At 43.5% G+C, this 24,256-nt stretch overlaps 1 protein-coding gene across 1 annotated transcript in view; it reads right to left on the minus strand.

The window, feature by feature from the left end:
* Positions 1-24,256, minus strand: part of NUDT6 (nudix hydrolase 6) — an 89,995-nt gene that overhangs the window by 42,584 nt on the left and 23,155 nt on the right. Inside the window, exons 3-4 of the mRNA XM_030192261.1 lie at positions 15,558-15,613; positions 6,716-6,947 (exon numbers count right to left, since the gene is read on the minus strand). Of these exons, the coding sequence (XP_030048121.1) occupies positions 6,716-6,947; positions 15,558-15,613 (288 nt within the window). The remainder of the gene's footprint in view (positions 1-6,715; positions 6,948-15,557; positions 15,614-24,256) is intronic.

A 24,256-nucleotide genomic window follows, 5' to 3' on the forward strand; every position in this document is an offset into this window, starting at 1 on the left:
AGGCTGTCCGTATTCTCACATCTGGGAATCCCTAGCTACCAGGCTCACCGAAAACCACAATGCTAGGACAATAGGGTCTCAAAACATCGAGGCCTCGAAGTCAATTAACCTGAAACTATTTACACACTAGTTCTGAAGGTGCAGCCTGGAACCGAAGAAAACTGGGTCTAGGGAGTGGAGTTGGATTCTAGACACAAATTCTGCAGGACTGCCTGACCGAACTGGCTGTCACGTTGGGTATCCTGCTCAAGGCAGTAATGAGATATGAATGTGTGGAGACCACATACAGTTTTGCAAATCTCCTCTATGGAGGCTGGCCTCAAGTGGGCTACCGACGTTGCCATGGCTCTGACATTATGAGCCTTGAGCTTGGGCATAAGTGAAGGAAATGCAATCTGCTAGCCAATTAGTCTCTCCTCCTGGGCCTGCCACACTCTCTGTGTCCTCAACTCCATTTACAAACAGAGAGAACGAGAGTTAGGCTCATGGTCAGGCCCAAGGCACCCGATGCACCAAGAGTGCAGATCCATCATGGAAATCACCTGATTACATCGGGTGCACCTTTTGAAGCCACTGGGAGTCTTCGTAGATCTCCTCAACTGTGAACTGTAAAAAGGAGCAGTGCTCAAATTCAGGTTAGTGCTCTAGCCTAAGTGGGTCTAGCAACTTGCAAAAAAGAAAGGAAACTTGAAGAGCCACAAATACTAACTAAAAAGAACCAAAATAAAATAAACATTAAGGATAAAAGAATTGCGAAAGGGACAAAGATACCCGCACAGGAAGGCACTGCAAGAGTAAAGATAAAAATCTGCACTGTGAAAAGAACACAAAGACACGTCCTCCCTGCTCTGCGGAAAAACGAAGACTGAGGAACCTGCACTTGTGCATCGGGCGGGAAGATAATAGCACATGTGCAGTAGGATGCTGCTAGAAATTTCTACAATCATCTTGCTAGTCAGCACCCACATCAGGCTCCGTCGGATGACGTCACGCAGATGTAAAAATACGGACGGCCTGCTTGTCCTCGGAAAAAGAACGAATACTGTATTTCCAGCTGAAGAATGCATCTTCATTAGATTCCCATGCAGGTGTAAAGCATGAATACAGCATGGACAGCTGTAGAGAGATTTTCACCAGGGCCCCCGGCAGGTGTAAGGTATGGACAGCTGACATAGTGGTTGTTTTTCTCTTTAAACCTTGATATTATTGGCACTGGTTAGAGTAGACTGTTTCCAGGTGCCTATGAACTAATAAGACAAATAAATCATATTCAGCATTCAGACTTCTTTATTAAACATTTCCTACACTTTACCCCACAATTGGGACACCACTGTTCTCGAGGTTGATCTCTAATGCTTGGAGACTCCAGGATAACACTAGCACAGGGCTGGGCAACTATGGTCTTCGAGGGACACAACCCAGTTGGGTTTCAAGATTTCCACAATGAATATCATAAGTACATAAGTAATACCATATTGGGAACAGACCAAGGTCCATCGAGCCCAGCATCCTGTCCCCAACAGCGGCCAATCCAGGTCAAGGGCACCGGCAAGCTACCCAAACATACAAACATTTTATACATGTTATCCTGGAATTGTACATTTTTCCAAGTCCATTTAGTAGCGGTCTATGGACTGTCCTTTAGGAAACCGTCCAACCCCTTTTTAAACTCTTGCCAAGCTAACCGCCCTTCACTACGTTCTCCGGCAACAAATTCCAGGGTTTAATTACCGTTGGGTGAAGAAACATTTTGCTCCTATTTGTTTTAAATTTACTACACTGTAGTTTCATCATCGCATTCCCCCTAGTCCTAGTATTTTGGAAAGCGTGAACAGACGCTTCACATCTACCTGTTCCACTCCACTCATTATTTTATATACCTCTATCATGTCTCCCCTCAGACGTCCTCTTCTCAAACTGAAAAGCCCTAGCCTGCTTAGTCTTTTCTCATAGGCAAGTCGTCCCATCCCCGCTATCATTTTAGTCGCCCTTTCGCTGCAACTTTTCCAATTCCACTATATCTTTCTTGAGATGCGGCGACCGAATTGAACACAATACTCAAGGTGCGGTCGCACCATGGAGCATATAACGGCATTATAACATCCTCACATAAACTGTTTTCCATACCTTTGCTAATACCCAATATTCTATTCGCTTTCCTAGCGCAGCAGCACACTGAGCAGAAGGTTTCAGTGTATTATCGACGACGACACCCAGATCTCTTTCTTGGTCCGTAACTCCTAACGGGAACCTTGCATGACGTAGCTTATAATTCGGGTTCTTTTTTTCCCACATGCATCCCTTGCACTTGCTCACATTAAACGTCTCTGCCATTTAGCCGCCCAGTCTCCCAGTCTCGTAAGGTCCTTCTGCAATTTTTCACAATCCTCTCCGCGAGTTAATGACTTTGAATAACTTTGTGTCATCAGCAAATTTAATTACCTCAGTAGTTACTCCCATCTCTAAATCATTATAAATAGATTAAAAAGCAGTGGTCCTAGCACTGACCCCTGAGGAACCCCCACATGAGATTGACTTGCAAGTACTGCTTCCATTGTATGCAAATACATCTCATGCATATTCATTGTGGAATCTTGAAAACTCGACTGGGTTCTGGTCCTGGAGGACCGTGGTTGCCCAACCCTGCACTAGCAGAATGTGACATTTATGGAGCAATTGCAAAGTTCTATCCACTGGACTACTGAAGGTGAGTACGGAATCCTTTGCTCATGTCTATAAAATGCTTTTTTGGGGGGCACATTCCAAGAAAGAAGGGATGTTATGTTTTCTATTAAACATCAGATTCTATCTTTGTCTCCTTCTTTCATAAACGTAAGCCCCATTACATTTTCCAGGCTTCTTTCATCTCCTCACTCTTCCCAAGAAAGGAAAAATCTATGTGGTGGAAACAGATGTCAAAATGGCCAAACATTTTACTGCAGGACTATTGGCTTCCCAGTGGCAGCCATTCTGGGCATCTCGCAACCAAAAAGAAAACGGAAAGAACCACCATTCACCTTCTGTTTCCTTCTCTGCTTTATACCAGGTTCTGCCTATGGGTTTAACAGATTTATTGAACGTGGTACTAAGCTGAGTAATAATATTTCCAGTTCATGCTGCTTGACTTTAGTGGTAAATGCACAGCAGCCAACTTTCCAAAGCTATTTTGAGAGACATTTTAAACAATGCGTAGATATTTTTAACCAGTCAGTACAGTAGTATGACAGAAAGCTAACAATGCAAGGAACTAGTGAAAGAACACTTGGAAAGAGATGGATGAGGAGAGAGATTACTTAGTGAAAAACCCTTTTGCCGCAATGACATAAGTACATAAGTATTGCCATACTGGGAAAGACCAAGGTCCATCAAGCCCAGCATCCTGTTTCCAACAGTGGCTAATCCAGGTCACAAATACCCGGCAAGATCCCAAAAATGTACAAAACAATTTTATACTGTTTATTTTATTTTATTTTTGTTACATTGTACCCCGCACGTTTTCCCACTCATGGCAGGCTCAATGCGGCAGGCAATGGAGGGTTAAGTGACTTGCCCAGAGTCACAAGGAGCTGCCTGTGCCGGGAATTGAACTCAGTTCCTCAGTTCCCCAGGACCAAAGTCCACCACCCTAACCACTAGGCCACTCCTCCCAGAAATAGCGGATTTTTCCCCAAGTCCATTTAATAACGGGTCTATGGACTTTTCCTTTAGGAAGCCGTCCAAACCTTTTTTAAACTCTGCTAAGCTAACCGCCTTTACCACTTTCTCTGGCAATGAATTCCAGAGTTTAACTACACGTTGAGTGAAGACACATTTTCTCCGATTCGTTTTAAATTTACCTACATTGTAACTCCATCGCATGCCCCCTAGTCCTAGTATTTTTGGAAAGCATAAACAGACGCTTCACATCTACCCGTTCAACTCACTCATTATTTTATAGACCTCTAACATATCTCCCCTCAGCCGCCTTTTCTCCAAGCTGAAGAGCCCCTAGCCGCTTCAGCCTTTCCTCATAGGGAAGTCATCCCCATCCCCCTTTATCATTTTCGGTCGCTCTTCTCTGCACCTTTTCTAATTCCACTATATATTTTTGAGATGCGGCGATCAGATTTGAACACAATATTGAGGTGCGGTCGCACCATGGAGCGATACAAAGGCATTATAACATTCTCATTTTGTTTTCCATTCCTTTCCTAATCATACCTAGCATTCAATTTGCTTTCTTAGCAGCCACAGAACAATGAGCAGAGGGTTTCAATGTATCATCAATGACGACACCTAGATCCCTTCTTGGTCGGTGACTCCTAACGTGGAACTTGCATTACGTAGCTATAGTTGGGTTCCTCTTCCCACATGCATCACTTTGCACTTGCTCACATTAAACGTCATCTGCCATTTAGACACACAGTCTCCCAGTCTCGTAAGGTCCTCTTGTAATGACAGACATAAATCATTTAAGATAATGTGACTATCCACCATCTTTGCGCAATGGTGAATTTTGCCTATTCTTCTTGACAGAATAGCTCAGATTCTACAAATACATTACACTTCAAATGCATCATTCTCCACTTTTTTGCATTATTATTATTATTTGTAGCATTTGTATCCCACATTTTCCCACCTATTTGTAGGCTCAATGTGGCTTACATTTGCCGTTATGGCGATTGCCATTTCCGGACTTTAGATATGCACATGATTTTGCAAACAAGTGCGTACATACATGGTAGAAGAATGCATTGTGTACTTGAGTACTTGTTAACACGTGGTTTTACAATCAAGTGCGTATATATGTGGTAGAAGAGAAAATTGTGGTCTTGTGTAGGTGTTGGCTTTATGTATTTGCTCAGGTGACGGTATTATGGTGAGAGTAATAGTGTTGGGCAGTGGTTATGTCGTTTCAGTCTTATTCTTTCGTTGTTGTTGTTTAGAAGTTAGGATGATTGTTTGTTGTATGCTTTTTTGAATAGTTCCGTTTTCAGTAGTTTACGAAAGATGGTTAGATCTTGCGTTGTCTTTATGGTCTTCGGGAGCGCGTTCCATAGCTGTGTGTAAATGTAGGAGAAGCTGGTTGCGTAGGTGGACTTATATTTTAATCCTTTGCAGTTGGGGTAATGGAGGTTGAGCAATGTACGTGCTGACCTTTTAGCGTTCCTAGCAGGTAGGTCTATGAGGTCTGACATGTAGGCCGGAGCTTCTCCATGTATAATTTTATGGACCATGGTGCATACTTTGAACGCAATTTGTTCCTTTAGTGGAAGCCAGTGTAGTTTCTCTCTTAGCGGTTTGGTGCTTTCGTATTTTGCTTTCCCGAATATAAGTCTGGCTGCCGTATTTTGGGCTGTCTGAAGCCTCTTAATGACTTGTTCTTTACAACCCGCGTATATTGCGTTGCAGTAGTCTAGGTGGCTTAACACTATTGACTGTACTAGGCTGTGGAATGTGTCTCTTGGGAAGTAGGGTTTGATTCTTTTAAGTTTCCACATGGCGTAGAACATTTTCTTTGTTGTATTTTTCGCATGGTCTTCTAGTGTGAGGTTTCGATCAATCGTTACTCCCATTAAAGATTAACTGCCAATTTATGCAACAGTCTTCTAGTTTTTGTAGATCTATGCTATGCTCACATTAGCCCCCTCCTTAAGTCACTTCACTGGCTCCCTATCTGTTTCCGTATTCAGTTCAAGCTTCTCTTGTTGACCTATAAGTGTATTCACTCTGCCCAGTACCTCTCCACTCTTGTCTCTCCCTACGCCCCCCCCCTCGGGTACTCCATTCTGTAGATAAATCTCTCTTATCCGTCTCCTTCTCCTCGACTGCTAATTCTAGACTCCGTTCCTTTTGTCTTGCTGCATCTCATGCCTGGAATAGACTTCCCGAGCCTGTGCGTCTAGCCCCGTCTTTGGCTGTTTTCAAGTCCAAACTTAAAGCCTACCTCTTTACCACTGCTTTTGCCTCCTAACTCTCACTTGCCCTGTCCTTTTATTCTCACCTCTTTATTCCCTTACCCTTAATTGTTCTGTCTGTCTGCCTTATCTAGATTGTAAGCTCGAGCAGGGACTGTCTTTTTGTGTATGGTGTACAGCGCTGCATATGCCTTGTACATAAGTACATAAGTAATGCCACACTGGGAAAAGACCAAGGGTCCATCGAACCCAGCATCCTGTCCACAACAGCGGCCAATCCAGGCCAAGGGCACCTGGCAAGCTTCCCAAACGTACAAACATTCTATACATGTGGCTATAGAAATGATAAATAGTAGTAGTAGTAGATCACTTCTCATTTTGCAATCACACTCTTATGTTCTTATGGGGTGTCCACTCTGTTGCAGATCTTTGTGTCATTGGCAAAAAGGCAAATTTTCACTTGTAACCATTTGGCAATATTGCTCTGTTGTCTGTTAACACAGTAACACAGTAAATGACGACAGATAAAGACCCGCACAATTCATCCAGTTGGTCCAACAAGGTGGCCAGAGCCACCCTCGTCCTCTGTACAAGCCCTAGCAACCCATGCTTAAACACTGGTTGCCAAGTCTCCACCATGCCAACCATATAGGCAGCCAAACTTGATGGAAGTTATAACCATATATCATTCCCAAGTATTGCTGACAGTATTCAATTTACCAGTCAAGATGCCGTCCCCTCTCCCCGCTCTGCACAGCACCCTCACTTGCGGCACGATAATAAAGTGATCTACAACACTGGAGTTGCCGAAGCTTCACCTGTGTTTTGCCATTTGCAGGACACAAACCACAGAAGTCTGTCCGGCATCAGCCTCAGTTTCCCCAATGCTGGAGTTGCCAAATCTTCTTTAGTCTTTTGCCATTTGCAGGACACAGATCGTAGAAGTCTGTCCGGCATTGGCCTTTGTTCCTCCATGCTGGATTTGGTGAACCTTCTTTCAGTCTTTTGCCATTTTGTTATGTTAGTATATTTGGGCGTTAGGATTTGGATCTATAGATAAAGGGAATGTAGTTACTCTCGCTTAGACTATTGCAACTTGCTTCTCACAGGTCTCCCACTTAGCCATCTCTCTCCTCTTCAATCTGTTCAAAATTCTGCTGCATGACTAATATTCCGCCAGTGTCGTTATGCTCATATTAGGCCTCTCCTCAAGTCACTTCACTGGCTTCCTATCCGTTTCCGCATACAGTTCAAACTCCTCTTATTGACCTATAAGTGCATTCACTCTGCAGCTCCTCAGTACCTCTCCACTCTCATCTCTCCCTACATTCCTCCCCGGGAACTCCGTTCACTGAGTAAATCTCTCTTATCTGCACCCTTCTCCTCCACTACTAACTACAGACTCCGTTCCTTTTATCTTGCTGCACCATATGCCTGGAATAGACTTCCTGAGCCGGTACGTCAAGCTCCATCTGTGGCCGTCTTCAAATCTAAGCTAAAAGCCCACCTTTTTGATGCTGCTTTTAACTCCTAACCCTTACTTTAATATTCCCTTATCTCTTGTTTGTCCTGTTTGTCTGTCCTAATTAGATTGTAAGCTCTGTCAAGCAGGGACTGTCTCTTCATGTTCAAGTGTACAGCGCTGCGTACGTCTAGTAGCGCTATAGAAATGATAAGTATTAGTAGTAGTCTTGGGATTCCAGAATGTTGCTACTCTTTGGGATTCCGGAATATTGCTACTTTGTCCTTATCCCTTATTTGTCCTGTTTATCTGTCCTAATTAGATTGTAAGCTCTGTCGAGCACGGAGTGTCTCTTCATGGTCAAGTGTAAAGCGCTGTGTACATCTAGTAGCGCTATAGAAATGATAAGTAGTAGTAGTAGTCTTTAGGATTCCGGAATCTTGCTACTCTTTGGGATTCCGGAATCTTGAAACTCTTTGTCCTTATCCCTTATTTGTCCTGTTTGTCTGTCCTAATTAGATTGTAAGCTCTGTCGAGCAGGGACTGTCTCTTCATGTTCAAGTGTACAGCGCTGCGTACGTCTAGTAGCGCTATAGAAATGATAAGTATTAGTAGTAGTCTTGGGATTCCAGAATGTTGCTACTCTTTGGGATTCTGGAATCTTGAAACTCTTTGTCCTTATCTCTTATTCGTCCTGTTTGTCTGTCCTAATTAGATTGTAAGCTCTGTCCAGCAGGGATTGTCTCTTTATGTTCAAATGTACAGTGCTGCGTATGTCTAGTAGCGCTTTAGAAACGGTAAGTAGTAGTAGTAGTACTTTCTAGACAGTACAATATCTAGTATCACAGTGGTTGTTGTTTCATATTTTTCTATATATTGAGTCATGTCCCCCAATTACACCCAAAAAGAGAGTAACCTGTATTTGCACCACAAACCAATGGGATACATCAAAAAAGAAAAAAACTGTAAACAAATAAAAGCAAGGACAAACAGACCCATAAGGTACAACATATAGGCAGACAGAAACTACCTTCAATTTTGGCTTTGATCTTAATTCCCACTACTCTTGTTCAACGTAACACCTCCACGGCCATTTTGTATTTCTATCCTCTTTCTATTTAGGCATCCCCTGTGTCTATCCCACACATTTTTTTAATTCACTTGCCATCTTTCACTCTACCACTTCTCCTGGATGGGCATTCCAGGCATCCACTACCCTACTATGTGAAAAGTATTTCCTGATATTACTCCTAAATCTACCTCCCTGCAACCTTCATTCATGTGTTCTAGCTCTGCTGTCCCTATGGCTAAGGAAGAGGTTTGTTTGTATATTAATACCTTTCAATTACTTAAATGTCTGTACATATATATATATATTTTTGTTACATTTGTATCCCGCGCTTTCCCACTCATGGCAGGCTCAATGCGGCGGGCAATGGAGGGTTAAGTGACTTGCCCAGAGTCACAAGGAGCTGCCTGTGCCTTAAGTGGGAATCAAACTCAGTTCCTCAGGACCAAAGTCCACCACCCTAACCACTAGGCCACTCCTCCACTGTTGCTACTATTTGAGATTTGTAAATTTTAAAGGTTCTCTTTGCGCCCCAGGAAAACCCTTCTCCGGGGACAAAGGGTCTGCGCTTCCACTATCAGTTGGGCCGACTGCCTAAATTCTTTTGATATTCCATCCCAGTGATATTTCTGTTGTGGAAGCACCAGAAGGCGTAACTCTAGGATAATGCCCATGACCATGGCCTTCTGTCTATCAGAATCTAAGTGAATCCCTGGTCATCTATGTACCCACATGTATTCTATTAAAATGTAACAATAATCTATATACACACTGGGTGTCAGTTGTGTGTGTGGCTTAGTTTGTAGTATCAATGAAAGGTGAAGAATATTTGAAAATAAAGACAGAGAAAGAGTTCAGAAAGAAGGCTTTATTCTTACCAAGTTTTCAATCAAGTACAGACATCAAACAGATTCTGGGTTCAATCGTATAGAGCTCCGCCGTCTGAGCAGTGTTGGGGAAGACTCCAAAATTAAGCCAAATTCTCCCTTCTTTTATACCCACAGATCTCAATAGAAGTCTATGGTAAAACACTTTTATTTCTAAATATTTCTCAATTTCTTAGATCATACTTTCGTATCCGGCCAGATGTTCATCTGTACCCATTTCTTTTCCGTTCTATCTATTTCTAGAGATTACCACACTTCCGTAAATGTCAACATGTTTTTGGAACAAGTTGTTTTTCTCGTTTACTAAAATATCTTTATAGTTTCACATCTTCCTTTTGTAATACCTTTCATAACATCTTATGATCTGTGTGCCATCTTATGGAAAATAAGTCCCATTTTAAGAACATCATTTTATTCATCTTATCCATTATTCCTATATTATAGGTGCCACATTCCATTAGAAAGTTGTACCTGGTCTTGTCAAGACTCCTGCTTTTTGCAGATTCTCAAATATGAAGCTATTAGCTTGTTATCAGGCCTAGTCAGTGCTTTTTGGTTGTTTTAAGCTATGTTGCTTGGCCCATCACTATTCCAGTGTATAGGTCTTCAAGCTAGCCCATATATTAACATTCCCCTCTTCACCCTATCCCATAGGGTGACACCAGGGTTAATACACCATGGTACCATCCATTCCAGAAGGTATCCTATAAGGCCAAATTTTCTGAGTCTTACGGTTAACTGGTACAGTCAGATTTGTTTTTGGTTTGAGATTACCATCTTGGCACCACTTCAATTATTTCAATCCTTCTTATCTATATCTGTGGTTATACAAAAACTTATAATTACTATAATAATATTTTTGATTCAACCCTTTAATATGCAGGTTCTAACTTATTCTTACCTATGTGAGTATATATTGTTATCAATCATAAATTCTTTGGTTATATACTGATTATATCTTGAGTATACATTTGCATAGATTTACATAGGTTATGTAGACATTTTGCTCATGTATCACTTCTCTTATAAAGCTTTATATGGTTATATTGTATCCCTGTGTGCTATTACTGATTATACAGTTGCAGACATCTCTCTAGTGTCTCTAACATTTGCATAGCGATTGGTCCTTCTCAGAGGGAGATAGTCCAATGTGTTATCTCCAGTGGTGTTGGGAAGGAGATTTTCGTACAGGACATATTGTCCTGCTGTTGTCTTTTTCATTATTGCAGTTTCAATTAAGCGTTCTACTAAGCCTCTAGCACAAGGGATTATGCAACATCCTACTAATACAAAAATTGCTACCACTATAATTATAGTAGTGGCTGCTGAAATGATAAATGTCTTCCATTTACCAAAAGCTCTATCCATCCAACCAGTCCAGGATGTGTCAACACCAGAGTTCTCTGCCAACTCTTGTGACAGTGAGGTTAAGCCTTCCAAAGCTCTGGTGATTGATCCATCTGGAGCAGTGTTGTTGGGGATAAAGGTGCAACACTGTGTACCTATTTCCGGCACACTCCGCCATCCGATGCCAAAATCTGGTCAAGAACTAATCTATTTTCTAACGTCATTCTGCTGGTGGCATCTAATTGTGTTGCAATTCCTTGAACCGCGTCTCTGGTGTAATTGACAAATCTCTGCTGGTTGTAATATATATAGTTGATCCAGTCTAAATTCTTATTTATAGTAGCCCACCAAAAGAAAGCTGATTCGAACCCTGCGGCTATCTGGTTTCTGGCTTTGAATTCATCAGGTACCCCTCTTGGAACTCCAATTGCATCTATATATACCCGATCATCAAAAGATCCAGGCATTGCATCTCTCTTCACTCGTGAGGAAGAGGTGCTATGAGGAGGGAGCAAAGATGCTATTACAATTGGAATTACCAATTTGACTAAGGCACATCTGCCTGTCCAACTCCTATGGAGTGTATGGTAGATAGTGTGGGTTCCACAGTACCACCACATGTCTGCTCTAGCTTGTGAAAAGTCTGTGAGATTTAGATTTCGTAGAGTCCCTTTTTCTAGGGTTGTGTTACAATTGGTCAAATTTCCTAGAAACCGTGTATTTTTCACCCCATATCGTTCCAGACATGTATGATATCTGGTAGCAGGATCTGGAATCCTGAATGCAGGTGGAACCCTCAGCCGAGGGGGTAAGTAGGGGTGGTGCTCGTCAAGATGTTGACAAGACTGATTCACTTCAGTTGTTACCTGAAGTAACTCTAGCATACACCAAAACCATCTGGGTCATTGTGGAGATCTAAAGGAAAGGGGACTACTGTTGGTTCTGCTCTTGCATGGGAACAAAAATAACAATTAGAGACATTCAAACTCTTTGTAGTATAATGCGCCCATTCAAGCCACAAGTTTGTCTCTCCAAATCCTGTTTCTAATGCCATTAAATCTTTGGAATTATTAATTGGCACGATCTGGTAAGGAATCTTTACTTCTGGGATCTTGGTTGGCATCAGAGGATTCTTTTCTGGTTGGGCTGGGGGTGGAACAATCTTGAATTTTCCAATGGGGTCTCTACCTGAGGCGTCAATTCCTAAGGAATAAGTTCTGTATGTAACAGCCGTTACTCCTCTGAAAGTGATAGCCACTTGATTACATTTGGTCATTGAACAGAGGCCAGTCACTCGCAATTTCATAATGGAAATGCTCTTTTTGAGATCTGGAATTTCGCTACCTGAGTAGGGAATCCATGAACCTGTGTACCACCATACTTGTGCCCAACTTCCGCAATTGGAGAAGGGACACAGGTATACCTCAAAAGCTGACAAATATTGCTGTACAGGATGTTCCCCACACATTGTGTAAGCACACACATCAAGGGTGATTGTGGTCGTGTCCTTAGTTGTGGGTAATGTGATTTCGGGGGGTGGTAATAAACTGTTGCAAAAAACCTTCTAGATTCTTTGTTCCTTCTACCATAGGCAAGGTGAGCACACACAACAGAAGAGCTAGGCACTGCATGTTGGTAGTTTTCATGGTCAGATGTTAGATCTGGACTGTACAAAAGGCAGCTGGCGACTAAGGAAAATGAGTAACAAAATTAATCCAAGGGTCTTAATAAGAACTGCAATTGCTATAGTTAGTATTCCAAGGTATACCAATGCTTGATATATCATCCGGAAGAATTTGGGTAGGGTGGGTAAATTCTAATTGCTCCTCTTTCAGTAGGGTCGGGGATTTCGAAAAGGCTATATACTTCCAAAGGTCCCAATCCAACCTCTCTAATGAACAGGAAGGGTATCCAGTCAGTGCCCAGTATGGCGTATGTGATTAACCAAAAATCGACAACGTCACCAGTTTCTGGTCTTATTAGGAGGTCGTCGGTTTGTTCAACTTGTAAACCTAAGGTTCCTCCAAACAGTACCAGAGTGTGTGTGACCGTTCGACTAGGACCTAGTGTCCAACTCTCAAATAAGGGTTCACACAATGTTTGAAATCGTATAAAGGGGTCCCAATTGGGATCGTCCTCTGGAGCTGGGTCCCAATGGGGATGTATTAATTCTCTTGGATCAAAAAGGTACTCTGGGGGTTCAGGGATTAACTGTTCACCTAAATTGAAAGGCGACGGTGGGGGGGGAATCAGGTGGAGAAGGCTGGTTATCTGGTCTGTTGTGGGACATATATTGATAGCTACTTTGGGATGTTGAGCTATCTGGGAGGACGAGTAACTGGGACGTTGATATTTGGAGTGGCTAAGGCAGTATTCGTGGGAGGAGGAACGTCACTAGTAGGCACCAGAGGATTAGGAGGAGGGGTGGGTCGTAATTCAAGCAAGGTAATATTATCCTCAAAAGCAGTTGTACGATTGGGGACAATATGGACCGCGCTACTGATATTATTGGGAACACTTGTAGAATGCAAAACAGGAGAATTAGTGAGGACAGGAGTGGTCGCAGAGTTTTCAATAGGCACTGTAGGATTGCCAGTTGAAAAGTCTGTTGTGGCAGATGTGTCTGACCAAGCGGTGGGATAACTGGTGGCGAGGGGACTGATCTTTTTGATCGTTTGGAGGGATCTGTGTCCAAACAGGCGTGTGAATGTGGTGTACTGTTGGGGCTCTGTGTAGGCTGCTGTAGTAGGTGGTGGAACCGGAGTAGTTGCAAGTACAGAAGTAGTTGCAAATACTGCTGGGGTAGTTGCAAGTACAGAAGTAGTTGCAAGTACCGTGGCGTTTCCAACGGGCAAAGTAACGTTGCCAGTGGGAAAGGCACTGAGTGTGATCCAAAGATCAAAGAGGTTACTATCAGCAGTATAGGTAAACAGGGTGGTGAAAAACAAAACCAAACCTATACAAAGTAGGATCATGCACACGAGTCCAACAGCAAACAATCGAGCAGATGGGAAGCAGAAGAAGAGGGTGTACTGATGTAACACCGTTACTGCTGCTGAAACAACACTTGGACGGGTGCTGGTTCCGTCCGTATCGTCAGGAATGGTGTCGCCTTCCAAATAAGTGCCGTCAAAGTCGTTGGACCAATGGGAATTGGTTTCAGATAACTGCTCAGAGTCACACTTATCAACAGGGTACTCCTCCACTGTTGTTACTATTTGAGATTCTACATTCCAGTAGCAACATTCCATGTAGAAGTCGGCCCTTGCAGATCACCAAAGTGGCCGCGCAGGCTTCTGCTTCTGTGAGTCTGACATCCTGCACGTGCCATGCCATGTAGAATCTCCAATAGAAGCAACATTCCATGTAGAATCTCCAATAGAAGCAACATTCCATGTAGAATCTCCAATAGTAGCAACATTCCACGTAGAATCTCCAATAGTATCTATTTTATTTTTGTTACATTTGTACCCTGCGCTTTCCCACTCATGGCAGGCTCAATGCGGCTTACATGGGGCAATGGAGGGTTAAGTGACTTGCCCAGAGTCACAAGGAACTGCCTGTGCCTGAAGTGGGAATCGAACTCAGTTCCTCATGACCAAAGTCCACCACCCTAACCACTAGGCCGCTCCTCCACTGTTGCTACTATTTGAGATTCTACATGGAATGTTGCTATTCCACTAGCAACATTCCATGTAGAAGTCGGCCCTTGCAGATCATCAAAGTGGCCGCGCAGGCTTCTACATGGAATGTTGCTAGTGGAATAGCAACATTCCATGTAGAATCTCCAATAGTATCTATTTTATTTTTGTTACATTTGTACCCTGCGCTTTCCCACTCATGGCAGGCTCAATGCGGCTTACATGGGGCAATGGAGGGTTAAGTGACTTGCCCAGAGTCACAAGGAGCTGCCTGTGCCTGAAGTGGGAATCAAACTCAGTTCCTCAGTTCCCCAGGACCAAAGTCCATCACCCTAACCACTAGGCCATTCCTCCACTCCACTCACCTCTCTTTCTCCTTTTCTCTAGTGTATACATATTCAAGTCCTCCAGTCTCTTCTCCTATGTCTTATGGCACAAACCCTGTACCATTTTGATATCTTCTTCTGAGCCACCTCAAGGCTTCTGCAGATGAGGACAGAGCCCACGGGGACAGAACCTGTGGGGATGGGGTGGGGGACGTCATTCTCTACTATAGATGCTGAAACTCCTTCTCCTATAGCAGTGGTTCCCAAACCTTGTCCTGGAGGCACCTTAGTCAGTCAGGCTTTCAGGACACCCACAATGAATATTCATGTGATAGATTTGCATGCAGTGTAGGCAGAAAATGCAGACCTCTCACATGAATATCCATTGTGGGTATCCTGAAAACCTGACTGGCTGGGGTGCCTCCAGGACCAGGGTTGGGAATCATTGTCCTATATAAACGCACTGGGCCATTTTTTTTTGGGGGGGGGGGGGGGGTGTTATTTCTCCCAAACTCCTGGTCCAATTAGGCTCTTTTTTAACTCGATGCATCCTTTTACTGTTTTTTCCCAAATGCCAATTTTCATCCCATTCCATTAAATTTTCAGAGGCGCTATTTGGCCCTTGGACAGATGGACAGACATTCTCAGACCCTTTTTGCATCATTCTTTCCAACTTCCGTTGTATGCTTCCACTTTAACATCGTTTACATTTTCTTCAAAGAAAAGAAAAACTAATTTTAAAGACTGAAAAGAAGGAGGATTTTAGACTTATGAGAAAGGACCCATTTATATCTCTGAGGTCTCTTTCTTCTTTGTAGGATTGGTTCTGGTTAATATATAACATTAAAAAATGTACAGTGACCTCATTTTCTGTTATGCTTCAATGAATACGCTGTAGAGATTTAAGATTAGCCAGAGATACACTTACTTTATTTCTGTCTTGGACCACCAACACTTTCCCAGTATCCACATCTAATACAGCACCTGGAGGGATGGAAAAGAATTAGCTGGTTATTCAAGAAAAGGATAACACCATTCTCCTGTGCTGAAGGACGGTTTCCAAAGTCATTTACCTGGGTAAAATGGGCTGAAATTCCCCTATTTGGCTTTAAGGACAGTCTGCATACTTTCATCTGGGTTAAAAAAGGTGCACTCGGGGGGTGTCTGTGTCTGAGGGGGAAGATAACGTGTGTACACTTGATTTGCAGACTTTGGGCGTCTTTTACTAAGGTGCGCTCATGTTTTTAGTGTGCGCGCTAAACATTAGAGACGCCCATAGGAATGCGTTGGCATCTGTACCGTTTAGCGTGCGCCAAAAACATGAGCGCGCCTTGGTAAAAGACCCCCCTTTGTGCAGTATTTTAACCTTGCCCACCATCTGTGCAAATAGCAGGTGTGAGTACCTGGGCGAGTTTAGAGTGTCTACTTTACAGCAGTTGCGTAGCTACGTGAGGCCAGGGGGGCCTGGGCCCCCGTAGATTTGGCCCCCCTGCCGACGACCCTCTCGACCCCCCCTCCCGTCGCCAACCTTCCCCCGCCGTGAGCTACCTTTGCTGGTGGGGGAACCCAATCCCCGCCAGCCGAGGAGGTCCTCTTCTTCCCACGAAGGCTTTGTTCTGTTTCTGCGAGTCTGACGTCCTGCATGTATGTGCAGGACATTAGACTCACAAGAAACAGAACGAAGTCTTCGCGGGAAGAAGAGGACCTCCTCGGCTGGCGGGGATTGGGGTCCCCTGCCAGTAAAGGTAGCCCACAGTGAAGGCGGGGGAGGGTTGGCGGCGGGGGGGGGGGTGGGGGGGGTCGAGAGGGTCGTCAGCAGGTGTTGTCAAAGTTGGCGGTGCCGGGGAGGAGGGGGGGGGGCTAAAATGTGCCCCCTCACCTCGGGTTCTTGACCCCCGAAGTCTGGCTACGCCCCTGCTTTACAGCTGCTAATTTTCAAACAAGAACACGGTGGGTTGTTTGGTTTTGAAAACTGGCTGCAAACATGGGCTACTCAAACTAGCCTCTTTTAGGAATTCAGACCTAGAATTATTGTCTTTCTTTCCCATCCTTAGCCATCTCTGTCCTCTTCAATCTGTTCAAAATTCTGCTGCACGACTAATATTCCGCCAGTGTCGTTATGCTCATATTAGGCCTCTCCTCAAGTCACTTCACTGGCTTCCTATCCATTTCCGCATACAGTTCAAACTCCTCTTATTGACCTATAAGTGCATTCACTCTGCAGCTCCTCAGTACCTCTCCACTCTCCCTACATTCCTCCCCGGGAACTCCGTTCACTGGGTAAATCTCTCTTATCTGCACCCTTCTCCTCCACCGCTAACTCCAGACTCTGTTCCTTTTATCTTGCTGCACTATATGCCTGGAATAGACTTCTTGAGCCGGTACTTCAAGCTCCATCTCTGGCCGTCTTCAAATCTAAGCTTAAAGCCCACCTTTTTGATGCTGCTTTTAACTCCTAACCCTTATTTTATCATCCTCACTTTAATATTCCCTTATCTCTTGTTTGTCTGTCCTAATTAGATTGTAAGCTCTGTCGAGCAGGGACTGTCTCTTCTTGTTCAAGTGTACAGCGCTGCGTACGTCTAGTAGCGCTATAGAAATGATAAGTAGTAGTAGTAGTAATATGCATGGGATCTATTTGCATGCACAGCCTCCATTGTATGCAAATAAGATTTCATGCATATTCACTGGGGAAATTCTGAAAATCCGACTGGGTTGCAACCCTCAAGGACCAAGGTTGCCACCCCTTAGCTAGAATCTTCATTTCAAAAACAGGTATAAAAACTTTCAAACACACATTTCAGCGGTTCTTCTTCATTGCTAAGAGGCGATGGGCTAAAGCCTGGATCTGGATCACATGCAGACTATATAAACTATCTCCCTCCCCTCTACGCTGTCCTATTACATTTTTCTTTTCCTTATTTTCTTGCTTTCCTCAAATTATATTTTATAGAATTATTGCAAACTGCTTAGCTGGAACCTTGGAGCCCCGACCTACATGTTAGACCTCATTGACCTACCACCCAGGAATGCTAAAAGATCATCACACACATTCCTAAATCTTCATTTCCCCAGCTGTAAAGGTCTAAAATATAGAGTAATACATGAGTCCAGCTTTTCATACTTGAGTTCGCAAATGTGGAATGCTCTACCACTTGACCTGAAAATAATTCACAACCTAATTAACTTCCGTAAAGCACTGAAGACACATCTCTTTAACATGACATACCATAATGACTCATAATTGGAACCGTAATTCTCCATCATCTACTTAACAATCGGATTCTTTTCTCCCTATATCGTACTGCCTAATTTATCATGTAATGCACGTTCAATATACGTTACCAATTGCATGTTCTCCCCTTTTTTTACCTGATTGTTCATTATATCATCCATGTTTCTATATATATTACCAATTGTATCTGTACTCTGAAATGGCATAAGTCATGACGGAAAATTGTAAGCCACACTGAGCCTGCAAATAGGTGGGAAAATGTGGGATACAAATGCAACAAATAAGTAAATAAGCTGCGTATCAAGAACAATTTGAAAATTATTCAAATTTATGAAATCACGAGTGGATTGTGAGGAGTTGCAGAAGGGCTGGGTGAGCCTGGAAGACCTGGGCATCTAAATGACAGATGAAATTTTAATGTGGATAAGTGCACAAACTGAGGCATAAGGAAAACTAATCCTAATCTATATATATAAAAGGCAACCCCAACGTTCTGAAGCCTCCACGGAAGTTGAGGCGCCCGAGATATCCGGTGTGCCCTGGAGTGTCTGCACCGCCCTCGCGTCAAAACGTCATGACGTAGAGGGCGGAGCTATGACACTCGACGGCCGAAACGGCCCACAGCGAACAAGGCAAGTAGCTTCGAGGGACGGAGGGAGGGGGCCCCTTGCTAGCGCCCGTTTCATTCCGCTCAGAAACGGGCATTTTTTCCTAGTTACAGATATATTATCCTGGGTTGCACAAGGAGTCAGCACCCAGGAAAAGGGTCTCAGAGCCACTGCGGATAATATGTTTACATCCTCAGCTCCAGAGAATGTGGTGAAAGCAGTTAGCTTAGCGGGGTTTAAAAAAGGGTTGGATAATTTCCTAAAAGAAAAGTCCATAAGCCACTGCATACTGTTGGATAAGCAGTATAAAATCTGTTTTATTGTTTGGGATCTTGCCAGGTACTTCTGACCTGGATTGGCTACTTTTGGAAACAGGCTTGACGGACCTTCAGTCTGTCTCAGTATTGCTATATGTATGTTTTTATGTGTGGCAGTGATTAAAAAAAAAGAGGCAAAGATAACATTGGAATTGTACAGATCATAATGCCTCTGTACTGATCCGTGATATGACTGTACCTTCAGTATTCTGTGCATTTTTGTCACCCCATCTAAAAAAAAAAAAAAGGATATAATTGAGCTAGAAAAGGTACATAGAAGGGCAACCAAAATGATACAGGGGATGGAACAGCTTCCCTGTGAAAAAAGGCTGAACAGGTTACAGATCTTCAGCTGGAGAAGAGATGGCTGAAAGGGGATATGATAGAAGTCTACAGAATCCTGAGTGGTATGGCACAGAGAAATAGGGAATGGTTATTTAACCTTAAAAACAACACAAGAGGACACTCCATGAGATGAAAAAGGGTGTACATTTAAAACTAAACAGATAATGCATTTTTCCACTCAACATACAATTAAGCTGTGAAATTTGTTGCTGTAAGATGTGATCAAGGTGGTTAGCATAGCTGGGTTTAAAAAGGATTCAGACAAGTTCCTGGAGGAAAAGTGCATAAACTATTATTAAGTATGTAGGCTTATCTCTGGATCTGTTCTTTGGGATTTTTCTGTGGTACTTATGACCTGAACTAGCCATTGTCTGCTACTTATTTAGCTATTTGTTGATTTATTTCATTTCATTTCCCACTCACGTTTATATCCTCTCAACTAACTAGCTCACGGTGGTTACAAGAATACCACTGTTAAGACTAAGGACACTGGGCTTGATGGGTCTTTGGTCCAACCAAGGATGGCATATCTTATGCTCTTATTTAAAGGCTTCTTTTTATCCAGCAGCAGAGCACCTGACTAAATTGCTGAAAAGGAGCTTAAACCTAGCTGGTTAGATTTCAGACCAGGCAGCCTTTGGCCTCCTAAATTAACTGGCTAGAGTGGGAAATCCCACCCAGATCCTCTCAAATGGGCAGCCCCCTCCCTATCCCCTCTGCCTAATATCACTAGAATTAGACTGAGTTTGAGAACATTTTGTACAGGAAATTAAGAGGAGTCACCCAAGTTTAGAGGGATTATTGCTGGGACTGTGGAAGGGTTTTTGAGGATCAAAGATAAGGGAGAAAGAGGAGGTGGTTTGTCAGACTGGGGAAAGAAGGGTTCCAGCAGCTCAAATGAGCAGGTGGAAGATCAAGAGCCTGTGCAGAATGATTTTTCTGACTTTTGCATTGGGAGGGGGAAACTGAAGAGCTAGCAGGTGTTTTCTGATTGAGTCGGAGGGAGGTTTGCTGGGTCGTCTTTTACACCTGAGATTAGGTCTGTCATCCCTGTACCTAGTTTGATACCCGGGGAGTAATTTATAAAAGAGTGCATTTAAGACGCCTTCATATCGTGCAAAATATGGCTATAAATTTCTCACCGGCCACAAGAAATACAATTGCGTTACGCTGCTCCTTAAAGAAGCACATTGGCTACCTGGGACCCATCGCATCACCTTTAAAACGCTTCTTTTAGTGTACAAAAATCCTTATTTCCCTCCCAGTTTCTGACTCCTTATTGTCCTACCAGAACTTTGTGCTCACAAACCCAGAATAGACTTATCCTGGGCCAATATTCAGACTGTGGGAGTTATCCTGGCTAACTCCCGCGGTCACTGCTAAACCCAGATATTCAATGCTGGGTTATTTCCGGTGACCGGCACTGAATATCCGCTTTATTTTTGGTGGGTTAGAAGATAATTGGCTATGTTGATATTCAGACTTAGCCGGTTATCTTCAAGCCGGCCAAAGAAATGCTACATATTCATACGGCCAAATATAGCTGATAAAGTGGGTCTGGAAATTGGTGGATACCCAGTTCTGTTGGCCGATATACCTGGCTATTGACTAGCTGCTAACTGCTGATATTCAGTGGGAGATAGCCGGTTATGGGGCATTTAACTGGACAGGTGCCCATCCTGGTCAGTTAAATGCTTTTCAATTCTACCAGGAGTTCTATATTATCTATCAAGGGCCCAGACCTGTGGAACACCATCTCGGGCTCCACACCACCCTTCAGTGCTTCAAGACAGACTTTAAAACTCACTAATTTAGAGAGGCCTATCCTTAAGTAGGCTTCTCGCCAGTGATTCTAGACTGAACAGTTGCCCTTGTGTGCTTCCCCTCTCCCCATTCTTATCCTAATTGTAGTTCTCTCCCTACCCTCTCTGTGGCTATTATCTGTCCTCTCTTTCTTTGTATTACACTGTAAGCTGCCTAGATGTTAATTCAATAGGCGGGATAGTAAGCCTTTCAGTTCCTTTATAGAATACTAGCTTAACAGTGCACATACCAGTGGCGGCCCTATGATTAGGCCAACTGAGGTGGGGGCTTCAGGCGACACTCTCCCCTTCTCTCCTCAACCCTCTTCCCCATGTTTACCTTATTTTTTTTTCTTTTCCAAAAGGTGGCAGTGGCAGTGATTCCTATAGGCTGCCCTGCCACCGGCACCAGCCTCTTCTCCCTACTGCGGCCCGCCCTGTTGATGTAACTTCCTGTTTCCTCAGAGGCAGGACACAGGAGAGCAATGAGGTCAGTGCTGGCGGCCCACAGCAGGGCAGCCTATGGGACTCTCTGCTGCTGCTGTATTTTGGAAAAGAAAAATAAGGTAAACACGGGGAAGAGAGTTGAGGAGGGAAGGGTAAACAGGGGTGACATGATACAGACATTCAAATATTTGAAAGGTATTAATCTGCAAATGAACCTTTTCCGGAGATGGGAAGGCGGTAGAACTAGAGGACATGAATTGAGGTTGAAGGAGGGCAGACTCAGGAGTAATGTCAGGAACTATTTTTCCACAGAGAGGGTGGTAGATACATGGAATGCCCTCCCGCAGGAAGTGGTGGAGATGACAACGGTAATGGAATTCAAAACACACGCGTGGTATAAACACAAAGGAATCCTGTTTAGAAGGAATGGATCCACAGAATCTTAGCGGAGATTGGGTGGCAACGCCGGTAATTGGGAAGCAAAACCGGTGCTGGGCAGACTTCTACGGTCTACGCCCTGATCGTAACTGAATGGATATGGATGGGCTGGAGCGTTTAAGGTTTGTAGAAAAGGTTTCAGCGTTGAAGTTAACTCGCGCAGTAGACATCAGCGTTCAGCATATTAAAATGTATAGTAGGAGGCTTTTTACTTAATCCACAGCAATGCAGGGCCATGAGCTGATATCTATCATGCAAGCAGAATGCCAGAAATCTACTGCCAGATTTGAGGCGGTAATACAGCCCCCCCCATGACTTAAAAAAAATTCCCTGATTTTCAGAGGCTACAGGAAATGCCTGTTGGACATGTAAAGCTGCCATTGAGACGTATGTCCATATGATTTTTCAGTATCTGTTTTAAGGATTTATTGGTCAGGAGTTTAGGACTTCTCAAATTCACTATATTATTGATTTCTAGTTTGGAAATCATTTACTCTTTCCTACTTTGTCGAAGGAGGATGTGCCTCGGTTTGATTTCATGTTAAAAGTTAACATCAGATAACTTGGACATGAAAATGTGGTGTACTTTGTTTTTGTTTTTTTTTAATTATTGGTTGTTCCCCCTCTTAAGGCCCAGAATGTTGTTTGTTTGTTTATATAGACAGCATAAAAAGGAAGCCTATGCAAAGAGAGTATAGTTTATGTGACTTTCAAGTATATGGAAGAAACTGGATTATTTTGTCGCCAACTAAAATATGTACTTTTGAGGAAGATGTGCCAGCAGCTGAACACTGTTGTATTCGATGTTGTTTTAGTACATAAGTACATAAGTACATAAGTAGTGCCATACTGGGAAAGACCAAAGGTCCATCTAGCCCAGCATCCTGTCACCGACAGTGGCCAATCCAGGTCAAGGGCACCTGGCACGCTCCCCAAACGTAAAAACATTCCAGACAAGTTATACCTAAAAATGCGGAATTTTTCCAAGTCCATTTAATAGCGGTCTATGGACTTGTCCTTTAGGAATCTATCTAACCCCTTTTTAAACTCCGTCAAGCTAACCGCCCGTACCACGTTCTCCGGCAACGAATTCCAGAGTCTAATTACACGTTGGGTGAAGAAAAATTTTCTCCGATTCGTTTTAAATTTACCACACTGTAGCTTCAACTCATGCCCTCTAGTCCTAGTATTTTTGGATAGCGTGAACAGTCGCTTCACATCCACCCGATCCATTCCACTCATTATTTTATACACTTCTATCATATCTCCCCTCAGCCGTCTCTTCTCCAAGCTGAAAAGCCCTAGCCTTCTCAGCCTCTCTTCATAGGAAAGTCGTCCCATCCCCACTATCATTTTCGTCGCCCTTCGCTGTACCTTTTCCAATTCTACTATATCTTTTTTGAGATACGGAGACCAGTACTGAACACAATACTCCAGGTGCGGTCGCACCATGGAGCGATACAACGGCATTATAACATCCGCACACCTGGACTCCATACCCTTCCTAATAACACCCAACATTCTATTCGCTTTCCTAGCCGCAGCAGCACACTGAGCAGAAGGTTTCAGCGTATCATCGACGACGACACCCAGATCCCTTTCTTGATCCGTAACTCCTAACGCGGAACCTTGCAAGACGTACAGTGGGGGAAATAAGTATTTGATCCCTTGCTGATTTTGTAAGTTTGCCCACTGACAAAGACATGAGCAGCCCATAATTGAAGGGTAGGTTATTGGTAACAGTGAGAGATAGCACATCACAAATTAAATCCGGAAACTCACATTGTGGAAAGTATATGAATTTATTTGCATTCTGCAGAGGGAAATAAGTATTTGATCCCCCACCAACCAGTAAGAGATCTGGCCCCTACAGACCAGGTAGATGCTCCAAATCAACTCGTTACCTGCATGACAGACAGCTGTCGGCAATGGTCACCTGTATGAAAGACACCTGTCCACAGACTCAGTGAATCAGTCAGACTCTAACCTCTACAAAATGGCCAAGAGCAAGGAGCTGTCTAAGGATGTCAGGGACAAGATCATACACCTGCACAAGGCTGGAATGGGCTACAAAACCATCAGTAAGACGCTGGGCGAGAAGGAGACAACTGTTGGTGCCATAGTAAGAAAATGGAAGAAGTACAAAATGACTGTCAATCGACAAAGATCTGGGGCTCCACGCAAAATCTCACCTCGTGGGGTATCCTTGATCATGAGGAAGGTTAGAAATCAGCCTACAACTACAAGGGGGGAACTTGTCAATGATCTCAAGGCAGCTGGGACCACTGTCACCACGAAAACCATTGGTAACACATTACGACATAACGGATTGCAATCCTGCAGTGCCCGCAAGGTCCCCCTGCTCCGAAGGCACATGTGACGGCCCGTCTGAAGTTTGCCAGTGAACACCTGGATGATGCCGAGAGTGATTGGGA

The sequence above is a fragment of the Microcaecilia unicolor genome, chromosome 2 (assembly GCF_901765095.1).
Source record: "Microcaecilia unicolor chromosome 2, aMicUni1.1, whole genome shotgun sequence".
Lineage (NCBI taxonomy): Eukaryota > Metazoa > Chordata > Amphibia > Gymnophiona > Siphonopidae > Microcaecilia > Microcaecilia unicolor.